Raw genomic sequence first — 13,336 nt, 5'->3', positions numbered from 1 at the left:
TATATCTTAAAATATATTGCCTATTTCAAAAATAATTTGTGATAACACAATGCCAAACCAATGACTTTGTTTACATGCCCACAAAAAAATCTGATTATGTTAATCAGATTAAGGTAGGAAATCAGTTGATGCATTGTGAGACTACTCTAAAACCCCAGTTTGCATGTGATTTTGTCAGTAATCAGCTTTTCACCACTAACCCCCTCAAAACCGTGATGTGAAGTTAGTTACTTTTCCCTGCGACATTGCAATTATATTTGTAACAATCGAACATAGACCTGTTGCCTTAATCTGATAATAATCACTATTTTTCCTGCTGTGGGCTATTTATCACGTTGGTGGTTCACTTTGTGTAAATGGCAATATTTCCAACAGCACGTGAAGGCAGCGTAAGGTTTGCACAGACGTCACAATATACTACGTCATAATTTATGTTATGGCTGCCAACAAAGGATCAAGATGACACGATGACACACTGTTAATCTGTCTCCGATGGATTAAAATCATGAATGGTTTCATATAATGAATAAAACCTGTCCAGAAGTGGAAAAAATACATCTCATTAATTAAATATGTCTATTTGTAAACTACCTCTCATTTAACTTCAGGCGTTCAAGCTGGGATACATGTCTGTTTACACCAGTGTGTTGCTAAGCAACGAATGAACATGGCAACGGTTCGAGCTGAAAACAAGCCGCTCTGTGGAAGTTCTTGAGAAAAATGACTTTCTAAATCTGTTTTTTTTAGTAGAAACCACCTGGATCTCTTTCACGTAGAACACATTTTTTGACACGAGTATTATTAATATAAACTGTGGGTCTTTCTGCTATAGATGCGCTCTTTTTCCACTACTGTCATCAATCTCCAACCAGCTTTCTGCAGGTCGATATAAAATGGCATCGAGCTATGGATCACTTGTCAAGGAGGCCGCTGTGCTGCTGGATAAGTTCAGCACAGGCAGACAGTGTTTGGATGACTTCATGGAAGATGCTTCAAAGAATCTGCAGGTACAACAGGTAGACTCAGATCAGTGTCCAGATGCTGCAGGATTAACATATCGACCCTAAAAATGTTGTTATTTGTTGCAGCACATGGATACTCAGCCTAAGAAGTTCATACTTGATGTTGTTTCTGGATGTGTTGAGTACAAAAAGTTATTGGACATAGTCATCAATGCCTTCTATGGCCAGAATGGGAAATACTTATCCAGAGATGATCGCAGCCAGCTTGTCAGTAAGTTAATTAATCTAAGACATTTAGATTTTTAGCTCTGTCTAAATATAACAAGACATTTACATATTTATAATATTGTTTTCAGTTATCTGTTACCTCGCCACATTTGTCCTTGATGACCTTGGACTTCAGAGTTTTAGCAACGTTGTCAAATCTCTGGACATCAAGAAAATGCACAAAGTAAGAAAGTCCTTTTCTGATCTAAAACAGTAGTCAAAAGCTCTATTATGGTGCACCGTGTGTTAGCGTGTGCTGTGTTTGGTTGTAGTTCCTGAGTTTCTTCTTCACAAACCTCACCACATGGATACAAGAGAAATGGAATAATATCTATGATGCTGCCTACGTGGAGAAACACTGGATTGGCCCTCTGCTAAGGTGATAAAAGCAGTCCAGGAATAATATTTTTAGGCATTAAGTCAAGGAATGAATAATTATATCTATCATTTCTGTCCTTTAGATGGCGCCCTGAGATTGATATTCTCTTGGACCAGCTTGCTGTCAAAATGTCTCGTGGGAGTCAGGTCAAGAAAGCGCCAATCAAAACCACTGAGCCCCAGGAGTTCTCTCTAAACAAACCTAAACCTCGAGCTTTGCCAATGCCTGAGCTCATCCCACAGCAGGAGAGACATAAACCAGTCAGTCAGCCTCATTTACAGTTATATCCACTATTTCCTTCAAACATTGTCACACAGTTACATGTGTGCAGTTTTCTTCTGTTTCTGTGCAACAGATATATAGAGCAGACAGGTTATTGAGCTGTATACTGCATAGAGGGTGTGATGGATGTATAACTCATAACACTTTTTTTTGTAGGTACCAAATAGCACCTACAAGGCTCCAAAAGAGATGCAGATGATAGAGGAGATCAAACAAAAGAACCATCAAAAGACTGAGGTAAAACATCTGCTTTTACCATTATCAAGAGAAAAAAGCTACGACATCTAAAAGGCAGAAGGTGGCCTGTTATATGTCTGTAATAAAAAAGAAAACAACAGAAAGCAGCTGTAATTCAGCAGCTGGCACAACCAGAGTTGGATTAAACACTGGAATAAATATGACATTACAGTACATTAAAACAGTTTTATTATTAACAGTATTATTTATTTAATACATAGATAATTCATACTGAATTCCTCCCCTTTATTCTGTCTGTTCTTCACTGAAGGAACTGCTGTATGAAGCAAATATGAAACAGTTCAGATGTGCAAATCCACATAAGTCTGAAAACACAAAGGTAAGGACTATTTTCTTTTCTTCTTTTCTTTACAAAGTAATGTTATTGATTTATGTTTAAACTTTATATAAATAAAAAAACAAGATGTTAATGTTAATTTTCTCACTTCTAAGCAAGTCACTTTTACTGACTATTTAATACAGAAAGTGATGTCCCAGATCAAGCAAGACTTGGATTCAGAGCTCAAGTTCAATTCAGTTCATTCAGGTGGACGTCCTCCCAGTAATAAGGTGAGATCAAATGATTTCACCTGCTTCAGTGAATCAGTCTTCGATATATTATTCATAAGTATTAACTGAAGTGATAATGATTCTTCTGATTCTGTTAGAACAACAGCTGGCCCATCAAGCTCAACAGTGCAGCCATCCTGAGGCAGGGGGCGCTATATGACCGTCAGGTGGAGGAGGAGCTGCAGAGGTACAACACAGGATTTACCTGCCACTCCTTGATTTATTTTACAGGGAATATGCATCTCAACATGAAACAAACTGTTAAAAGGGATAGTTCTAATAATTTGTGTGTGTGATAACTGCTTCATGTGACTGAATTGTCTTGTTGTGATGTTGCATATACATATAAAGATCTTGTTATCTCAGTAAGACCTCCTGAATGAAGCTTAGTTAAACTCATTTCTGTGTCTTCATGTGTGTATTGACAAAGAATAGAGCGTCTGGTGCAGGGTGCACGTGAGCCCTCTTCTTTCCTGCAGTGGCAGAAAGAGATGCGAGAGAAGGATCTTCAGGAGGAGTTGGCGAAGATTGAGAAGAGGCATCTGGAAGGACGCATCAGTTATGAGGAGGCGGCTATGGCCCGCACTCGAATAATGGAACGCAACCAGAAGACTGCTCAGCTCAAGAAAGAAGAGGTGGGTACAGATCAGTCAACTACTGATTACAAAAGGCATTGACAGAGGATTACGCAGAGCTTTACAGTGTGTAACGAGGAGCGTAATTAGACCAAAACATGTCTGTTTTAAGGAGTCATTTTAAAGGGATTGACAGTTATGTGTGAAAGTGTGTTTTTCATGGTTTCTTTGTTGTTTCTTGTATAGACAGCTCAGCTGATGCGGAGATACGCTGAGAAAAGGCTGCAGGAGGAAAAAGAAATGAGAGACTTGGTGCAACAAGTGGCAGAAGGCCACAAGAACTCAAAAACAGCTAAAGAGAAGTTGCAGAAATTCAAGCAAAGTATTGGTAAGCCCCCGAAATTAACATGAAGTGTGACGCAATGATCATTTGTTCATGATTTTGTTTTTCATTCTAATCCACTTTATGCCAACGTCACAGTGAAAGAAGTCTCGGAGCAAAGTCGAGAGCTCCTGCGTCAAGCCCTGGAGGAGGCGCAGGCAGAGCTCAGCAGGAAATTTGAAATCATCTGTGAAATCCGCGCCATCGAATCACTTCCTCACATCAGAGTCAAGAATTTTGACAACACAGAGGTGAGCGAAAGAAAGGACTGATGTCATCCTCACATCTCGCACACTTTCACGTACGTCTCTATGTCAACTTTTTTGCGTCCCTCGTCAGACTGCGGGCCACGAGCTGCTGGGAGAGATGTCCCTGGTGGAGCTGAAGGAGCGGCTGGCCCTTCTGAAGGAGGCGCAGCAAACGGAGCGGCAGGAGAAACGGGAGCACATCCTGGAGGAGAAGCAGAGCAAGAAGCAGCTGCTGTTGGAGCAGCTGGACACCATCAACATCCACATGAGAGCGCTGGCACAGGCCTCCGCCATCAGGTCAGAAAAATGTCGGACTCTAAGGAAAACAAGTAGACCCGTCAACACACACAAATGCAGACACGTGTACGAACACACAAATATCGCATTCGTGATGGTTTTGGCACGTTGCAGGAAAGAGGAGAGGAAAGCCACGCTGGGTTTCCGGCAGGCGGCACCTCAGGATGAGAGAGTTTTGGCTCTGCAGAAGAAGCTCAAAGAGAAACAGCAAGAGCGCCAAAGACTGAAGCAAATTGAAAGCGACAAGGCCAAAACCTCTGAGCAGGCAGCAGCGCACACAGTCAGACACACAGGGACACACAACAAAGTGAGTATGAAATCCACAACAAAGAAAAACAGTGTCCTTTCAGTGAGTGACTTGTAAGCTTTGTCTGTTTTTGTTACTGTTGAGATTTTTCACGCTAGTCGCAGTAAATAATATTCTCCTCCTCACTTCTCTCTGTGTTTCTTGTTTCAATAGAAAAGCTCAGAGGAGAAAAACTGGGAGGACTTGGAGCGGAGCTTAGAGCGTCATATCCAGAAGGAGGCTCCTGATGTTGTTTCTCAGAGGGAAACGCTCAAGACGTAAACATGTACAAAATGCTCCGAAGGATTAATTATAGATCAGACAGATTATTAATTATGTGCTGCCAGAAATGTGTGTGATGAATCATCATTTGTTACATTCTGAATTTGACACATTTACCATGAAAACTGAATAAAATTGACTGCCACTGTGTATTTAATGTCATGCACAGTGAGACCATCCAACTGTTGCTCTGAGGTTTGCTATTGTATGTTTGGTTAGTTAGTTAGTTAGTTAGTTATGGTGCATGCATGGAAAAAACACCAAAATATAAAAACATGAAATGGACTTCATCTTCAGTCTCACATAAAACACATAGAAAACAGTCTTTTCTCTCCAGGGAGTTTCTATAGCTAATGGTAATTTACCTAAATGTAACTGTGCACACAGAGATCTTTGACCTTTGCTGTAGTTGTTCTTCATCAGATAATAAGTTAATTATTACATTTAACACAAGTTTCCTTGTATGAAATGCAATAAATATCAGAGCAGTTTCACTTCTCTCCAAAGTAAATTCCACCCACCTGCTTGTGTGTGTGTGTTGTGTGTTTGGCATGAACAAGGATCGGCCTTCAACTTATGACTCATGAGTTAATTTCACTTCCCTTAAACAGTGTTATTGTTATTTCTGTAACTCCAGTAAAGAGTTACTGTACAAACAATCACTCATCATTACTCAGAATATCATGAGGTCGGACCAGTGTCGTCTGTTTGGAAATACTCATATAAAAAAAAACAGAACTATTTATGTACAGTATTCATCCCTCTAGAAAATACTTTACAGTATCCAAACAAGAAGCAGTAGCGCCCCTACTGGCTGTCCCGTGCAACGACAAGAGGTCTGCCTTAATTCAGCCCATTTTGCTCAGTTTTTCCCCTCTAAAGCAAAATCACATGATGTGTATTTTGTCATATGACACTGATGAGAGGACTGATCCCACAGCGATCGAGCTTCATTGACGTCCTTTGTAAAAACAAAGGCAGCTCGACCACTTTGACAGGGACGAGATGCTGTAGCTCAGCATTGTTTGGTGGTAGTTGTCAATAATATCTGGAGGATGGACTGTCGGGGAGTTCTGCCTGCGATAGCCGCCGCTTGCTTCCTAGGTAAGGTCTATAATCTTGTATTATTATGGGTGGGAAAAAGCAATATTCTTACAAAATGTTATAAATATACATTATCCCTGTTTATTATGGAGCTATTATAATACATAACATGGAATAAGTCATCGCTGAGGATCACAGTCCCAACTGGAGTAACCTTAAGCAAGAACTATAAGCTTATTAATAGATTTTTACTTGTGGACTGGAGGCTGCTTTTGCACATTGTGAGAACATTTTGAGTGCAATAAAAAAAAAGATGCATGAACAAAGACTACATTTGGAGATTTGTATGTTAGGAATGCTTTATAAATTTCAAGTACACAAGTTGTTTTCCTTGTAGTTAAGATCATTACTATTGAAAAGCAGATTTCTCAGCACACATTTCACAACAACTGTATTTTTCATGTCTGTGCCCAAAACTTCATAACAAACTTTAATCTGGAAAATCACTATAAAAATGACTTACTGTGTTTCTGTCATAATTGATAATAGCATTAATCTTATTTTACATCATTGCATCTTGCTGTGGCGCCACTTTAATCTCTTTTTATTGGGATCATTTTGCAGACATTTATATCATAACCCTCCAAACTTCAGGATTACAGCAGTTCTTTCCGCCAGTTTAACAGAGGCTTATGTCTAAAAGTTTGAAATAGGGATGTTGCCAACCCTGCTGAGACTGAACTAGAGCAATCACATGACCTCCTTTCTGAATAATTGCATTTCATGAGGAAGATGGCTCCTATTCAAGAAAGCACTTAAGCACATGGCTAATGTGATTACTAGCACAATATGGGCTCTGTTTTACAGATGTGCTCTTACCTGTTGCCCCCATTCTCTCAGTGGTGATGTTGAATGTTATATCTTAGATTTTTGAAGAGTGATTTAAGATATCACAGTGACACCGTTATAGCTTAATAAAGAAGCTCTCTTTTATATAAAATAATACATGCAGGGCCAGCATGTGACATAGACCAACCAGGCAACCGCAGAGGGCCCTCATGCATCTGCAAAGCTTTTAGTTTTGTTTTTCATACTTTAGTTGTGTTTACAAGTCTAGATTCTTGTCTGAAGACCATAACAGAGGAAGATCTATTTTGGTGATATGTATTTCACGCATTCATTCCCCTGTCTAAGCGGTACAGTGTGTGAAATTATGAGCAAAAACAACTCAAACGCAACATTTCAGAAAGATCGAGTGAACAAGAGATAGAAAAATCAAAGGCACGTGATTTTGGACTGATATTGTATTGATAGTGAAGCAATGATTGGGGGCTAAGATGTGGAGAGGGGGCCCAGTATTTGTCTTTTGTGCTTCCACTGTTGTGTTAAACATTTGGCATCAGACAACACAGTCCAAAGACCGCAGAGAGATTGCATGAATTTTTCAAGAGGTCACCTACCGGTCAAATCAATAATTCACTTGCATTAAGCATTTTGAGCAAATGAAACAGTCGTGTTTTATATCATTCTCTTCCAGGCATGGTGGTGAGCCAGACCACACTTACGCCCGCTGTAGTGAACACCACTCTCATTGAGAATGTGACCGGTCTGACTGTAACTCCCGTGATTCTCAGCAGCACGACCCCCGGCTGCTTTGCATTCAACACTTCTACTTGTGAGCCCTGTGCACCAGGATCCCAGTACGACAACAGTGAGTCAGTGATGGTGTCATCTGACATGAAACCACTCTTTTTGTGTGTGTGTGTGTGTGTGTGTGATGGTTGATCACAGAGACATTTTAATTTTTTAGGATCTTACAGTAACTCTGTCTCACATACTAGATCCTGTCTGAAAAGATGTCTTACTACAGTGGTTAAAAATGTAAGAACAGATAATACAGTCTAAGCTCAGATCCTCTGCCTTTCCCCAGACACCCTGCTGTGTGTGTGTTGTCCTGACCCCGGGCTCTGTCTATTTCCTGGAGCCTGCCTACCGTGCAACAAAGGCTTCTATCAGTCAATGGCTGGACAGCAGCAGTGTCTGCCCTGCGACCGCGGCTTCTACACAAAGTAAGGATGGAGGTATTGCCAACATACTTTTTTAAAAATGCAAAACATTTCTTCTATGCTAATGTAGTTCACCGGTCTATTTCTTGTATATCTACCATTACTGTACAGTTTCACTGGAAGTCCATTATGTCACCCCTGCCCTCCTGGATCCTTCAGTAATAACACTGGTGGAGAAAGTTGCACAAGTTGTTCACCAGGTGCGTTTATTTAAGCCGCAGACAAAAATTAGTAGTAGTGTTGTAACTCAATAACTTGTGAATTTAATTTAGACTGAAACAACAGTTTGCTTGTAGTCAGAAATGAGACCTATATATTTAAAATTCCTTCCAGTGTTAGTGTGTTGCTGTACAGTGCTGTATGTTATAAAATATCCCCTGGCAGCCTAACTGACCTCTGATAACTGTTCAAATCAATTATCTACTAAATACATTCTCCAATAAAAGGAAGTTAAGCTTGCTAATGAGCTTATGAGCTACCTACGTAGATGTATCGCTATTAATAATCATTGAATGACCTGAATACATTTTCAAAACTTGAGAGAAAACAGGACTCACAGTTATTGAGTTATTCTCTGTCTGTCTTTCTGTCTGTCTTGCAGGTTTCTTTTCATCAGAGCAGAGTTCCACTTCATGTGCACCATGTACACAAGGAAGCTTTTGCAAGTAACTTACACTCACTGGGTTTTGACATCTATTTCTGTTGTTTCTTTTGTTGTTTGTAACTAGGATTCAGAAATCAGTGAGGAACTTTCATAACTATCTCTGTTTGGAAAATCACTCAACCAGATCGAACATCACATGTTTCCATCCCATGGTTCTGCTTTGCCAGCATAGATGCACCCACACACGCACACACACACACACACACACACACACACACACACACACACACACACACGCATGCACACTCAACCAGTTGCACAGTTACCGCTTCAATTAATCAGCAGTTGGCATGAAAATTTAAGCAGCATGTATGATCATGTCTTGGCGGATATTAATGCTGCTTATGCAGTCGAACTGGAATTGGAAATGTAAGATGGTGTGTCATCTTCGGTCAAACTGAGGGAGTGAAGAAGGAAGGAGTGAAGGAGCAGCAGTTAACCTGAGCTCCTCCCTCATATCTGAGCTCATACACGCTGTAAAAAAAACAGATTTAAGCATCTTGTATCTGTGATGTCAGTCAAAGCTCAGACTTGTAGGTGAGGGTTGGAAGCTCTTCACCAAAAAAAAGTCTCATAACCTCTTAGAAACCAAGAAAAACTCTTCTCCATGACCTCCCACAGCTGAGTTCTTTCTCTGTGCCAACAAAAACTGCAGGTACTCTGGCCACAGAGACTGCTTCTGGTATGCCAGTACCTCTTCAAGTGAGGGGAAGAGTCATATGATTTTGCCAAGCCCCAAAAAGCCTGTCTCCTGCACGGCTGGCATCCGTCAGCAAGTTCTTGGGTTGCTGCCACGACAAGCAACAATGTCCTTCTGGCCACAGCTCCAAAGCTTGTGGTCACTGATTGAAAATGCATTGTACATGGACCTGGGTCATCATATTTGACCTTTACATTGACTAAGTCTCCAAACCACTTAAACTGCACCAATCTGAAACAACTGACAATTATATTTGACAACAGGCAGACCTGCTCCTAACTATTTCTCATGTACTGTATGTCTGTTAGCAGTGTAAACCAGCCATAAAATTCATTGTAGTTTGTCCATTTACAGTCAAAAACAAGTGTCTTTTTCTCTGACAGCTCCTCTGGTTGTACCCAGTGTCAGACGTGTCCTGGAGGAACAGAAGCTCTAAAGGCTGCTGCTAAAACCTGCTCACCATGTCGGCCAGGTAAACTTAAAGCTACAGGCCTCTAACCGGTAATGTTAATGAATGCTGCAGCTCATATTAGAAAAAGAGGAAGCACCATCCAGGTGATATCTGGTTTTGGACAGGCATGCACAAGGCTCCCCATGAGACTTTGTGTCAGATCTGCGGCAGTGGCTATTTCCAGATCCACTGGGGCCAGGAAAGCTGTGACGTCTGCCCAGAGAATCACTACTGCCCTGTGAGTACTGAACCCTCCGGACACTATGTGACACGAGATTGTGAAAATGAACCAGTTCGTGTTGGAAAAATAGGTAATACGTTTGGTGAAAGAGTATATTCTGTTTTCAGAGTCCAGATGTGAACCCCATTCAGTGTCCCAACGATGCTTTCTGTCCAGCGGGCAGCTTGGCTCCAAGCTACTGCATGGAGACTTTCTTCCGCAAATCAGGGGACACTTGTGAACTGGCCCCTGTCACTATTGCTCTGTTAGTCATCGGAGGAGGGGGTAAGTAGCAATGCTGAAACAATTCCATATATGTTTTTTTTAACAGAGATGAATTCAAATACAATCATGTTTTTCACTCATAGATCTTTTAACCGTGTCACAGTTACGGTACGGTACGGTAACTATCCAGTATGATTTTCAGATGTTTCAGAGCTTCTATAGAAATGCATCTTGCCTTTACTTAACACCATGTTAAAGACACTTATGCTTTTCCAACTGATTGCCTTTAAATTTAACCAGCTTCAAGTTGCAATGTCCCACATTTCTATAATCTGATTATACGCAAAACAATTTCTTTAAAGTAAGTATTAATAACTAGTATTTGACACAGTAACGGTTCATAGCTCCTTTTGGATAACATTAGGCATGCCTATTTTCTACAGTTCAATGAAACAGAGCTTGTATGAAGTGGAACTTTCCACTCTTGACTTAGAATTGGTGCATTGAAACTATGTAAATGCAAATTAACCTTGCTTATCCAAATGTCTTTATGAATATGATTATTATAAATAAACAGGTCTACTGAGCAGGGATTTGTTTTTTCCTCTTGACAATATGATAGATTTCTGACTGCACGTTTCATATTTTAACTACAAATTTATGTCCATAATTGAAGTTTAGATTCTTCTGAGGGACGTGTCCTCCCCCCAATGAACCTTTTGGTCATTTGGTCTCATGCAAAGAGTCACGCTATTCTTTTTGCACACTGGAAATGTTTTATTATAGATTATTGTTCTGCTTTTGCACAGAGTCCACATGATGCACAAACAGGACATAATGAAACAAAATAAGAGTCATCCTTGTGTATCAGTGCACTCTTTGTCAGTCTCTAATAAGCCCTACAACAGATCCTCTCTCTTTTGCAGTGGCCTTACTCTTCATCATTTTAATGGTACTACGTCAACGGAGGGACGCTGACGGAGAGCTGACTATGGCTCGAGCTCCGTTATTACGCAAAGAACGACCTCAAGGTCGATACTACGGGATACCCTGCGATGCAGAACCTGTATATGCTGGCTGGTGAACAAAAGGACCTCAGCCAAGCTTTCCTAAGTGCTCAGATGGACAAAACCAACTAAAGTCTTTTTTTTCCACATGCGTCTCAACTGAAGACAAAAGAACTGATAGAGGAAGACTGATGGTAAAATCCTGGACCGCCATATTTTTGGTAAATGGTGCCTTGAGAGTACTTTGACAATCCACCAGCTTTTCCATGTGACACATTTGAACATAATATTAAGAGACAGAAGTTGGCTCTTTTGTGAATTCTTGTAGTTTGACACTTTTACAGTCGTTCTACTCAGAGATAAACTTTCCTCTTCTAAACTAGGTTACTGGATTATGAGAGGTATGCTGGAGCACTGAAAGCGAGATGCGTGCCTCAGCTCGGTGGGAAACTCTCTCTCTTGTGAAAAGCACTTTTTTTACCGAGGTAATTGATTTACATTGCACTCATGTGTTAGCAGACCTATGGGTGCCTCCATTAACTCGTGTACTTCCTCGTCAACTGTGGGTCGTGCCTGGTGGTTTTTTTTAATGCATTTGATTACAATACAATGTGTTGTCTGTAGTTTGATTGATACCTTGGCTTAATGTTTTTCACCTGCTTTTTTTAAGATTATATTTGTATGTTTTAAAGGAAAATAAATGATAATGAGTGACTTGAGCCTGATTTCTAACTCATTTAACTTGTAGCCTCTTACAGACTCAATAATCAATTCAATAGTTTTCTCTCAACTGCCTCAAATTAATAGGCATTTCAAATTTGTGGGCCAGACCTTGACGTGTGGTTTTATTTAAGTAGAAGCACTATGTATAGACTGTGTGCCCATATTAGTGTAATGGTAATAACAGCTTCTCTGGCCACAAGTAATAAATCACTGCCTATATTTTAAGTCCAGGCTGTGCTGTAATGTTCCACACAGCTCGACATCTTTGACCTCTTAAGAAGCTTTACGGATCACTTCTCTCCTCGCTGCTGAAGATTTTTGTCATAATGCAGTGAAAGCTGTATGATAATTTAAAACAACATTGTTCTTTTCATTTGAAGGACACAAATGTGCCATGAAAACAGCATGTTGTCTGTACACTGTTTGTCCCAACACAGCTTTTGTGTGTTTTTGTAAGTGGACCTGATATTGTCAGTCTTGTGCCTCACTGTCTACCTACTTTTAATGCAATTGATCAGGTATTTATATAGTATTAATATTGGTTCTGGCACAAGGAGAAGTAACAATTTAACAAGCTCTTACAGTGTAGCAGGTTACATCCAACAGTATTAATTATACTGTTAGGCAAATTCCACTAACATGGAATAAAAATGTTAAATCTTCACCAAATTATTTTGTATGAATGATCTGTTTACAATGATTCATTGAAAGCAATAACCAGGAATGAATATTGGTGAGGAGTATTGCTTTCTGTATTTTTTACTGTTTTCTGTCATGTTTTGTGTCACTTTGGTATAAGATATAAATTATTGTGAGACATATTTTTAAAACTAGTCTGATAATTAAGTCCCCTGCTTGTAGGAGGCTGTGATGAAGCTGTGACATCTGACTGTTATTGTCAAAAAAATAAAAAATAAAGAGGTTTACTGCACATTGCAGACCTTTTTTTTACAGTAGACCTTTTGATATGACACAGCAGGATAAGCACAGGTGTAATTAACAATAGTAATTATAATTGCATTACAGTGTCCCAGATCAAAAGCCTTGATATAGTGCATGGCTGCTTTACTAATGTTATTAGTTGCACCTGTGCATTTCCTGCTATGACAAGTGAAAATATCGGGCACGTGTAGGTCTGTTCATTGTAAGCAGTGAGGTTTACAAGACTAAAGAAAAGAGAGAGTCAGTCTAACAAGGCTGCAGTTAGGTCACACAGTGCTGAACAATTCTTTCCACATTATATGCAAACATCCAGCGGGAGACTGTGACAAATGGCAGATCTCAGGATCAGTTAAACACGCTTACAGAGTTTGATGACCATGGAGTAGAGAGACACAGATACGGCTGAAAGTTGCACACAAGAATGTGAGCTTGAAAGTCACATCATGCACAGAAACAGAAAGTAGACACTGGAGTACGTAACAGAATTTCCGATGGCTGAAATGTGCCTCTGAAATGATTTTAGGATT

At 40.0% G+C, this 13,336-nt stretch overlaps 2 protein-coding genes across 3 annotated transcripts; both read left to right on the top strand.

Moving 5' to 3' along the window:
- Window positions 1-598: 598 nt before the first annotated feature.
- cfap99 (cilia and flagella associated protein 99) lies at window positions 599-5,259 on the top strand. 2 transcript variants are annotated; one of them, XM_044375291.1, is made up of 15 exons: window positions 599-1,007; window positions 1,089-1,233; window positions 1,319-1,413; window positions 1,502-1,608; window positions 1,691-1,868; window positions 2,047-2,127; window positions 2,399-2,467; window positions 2,611-2,697; window positions 2,796-2,884; window positions 3,128-3,332; window positions 3,519-3,660; window positions 3,754-3,905; window positions 3,994-4,199; window positions 4,314-4,510; window positions 4,660-5,259. In XM_044375291.1, exons 1-15 carry the CDS (start codon window positions 894-896, stop codon window positions 4,731-4,733), a joined length of 1,941 nt encoding a protein of 646 aa, XP_044231226.1. In that variant the 5' UTR covers window positions 599-893; the 3' UTR covers window positions 4,734-5,259. The 2 variants fall into 2 exon arrangements, with proteins under 2 accessions (XP_044231226.1, XP_044231225.1); XM_044375290.1 differs by having other exon boundaries at window positions 603-1,007; window positions 4,314-4,506.
- Window positions 5,260-5,658: 399 nt separating this feature from the next.
- si:dkey-21a6.5 (proprotein convertase subtilisin/kexin type 5) lies at window positions 5,659-11,863 on the top strand. Its single transcript, XM_044373904.1, has 9 exons — window positions 5,659-5,871; window positions 7,349-7,522; window positions 7,742-7,880; window positions 7,989-8,077; window positions 8,479-8,542; window positions 9,625-9,713; window positions 9,818-9,930; window positions 10,041-10,197; window positions 11,064-11,863. Exons 1-9 carry the CDS (start codon window positions 5,823-5,825, stop codon window positions 11,219-11,221), a joined length of 1,032 nt encoding a protein of 343 aa, XP_044229839.1. The 5' UTR covers window positions 5,659-5,822; the 3' UTR covers window positions 11,222-11,863.
- The last annotated feature ends 1,473 nt before the right edge of the window (window positions 11,864-13,336 follow it).

Source organism: Thunnus albacares, chromosome 15 (genome assembly GCF_914725855.1).
Source record: "Thunnus albacares chromosome 15, fThuAlb1.1, whole genome shotgun sequence".
Classification (NCBI taxonomy): Eukaryota; Metazoa; Chordata; class Actinopteri; order Scombriformes; family Scombridae; genus Thunnus; species Thunnus albacares.
The sequence above is the reverse complement of the archived record's forward strand: the minus strand, read 5'-3'. Positions and strand labels throughout refer to the sequence as shown.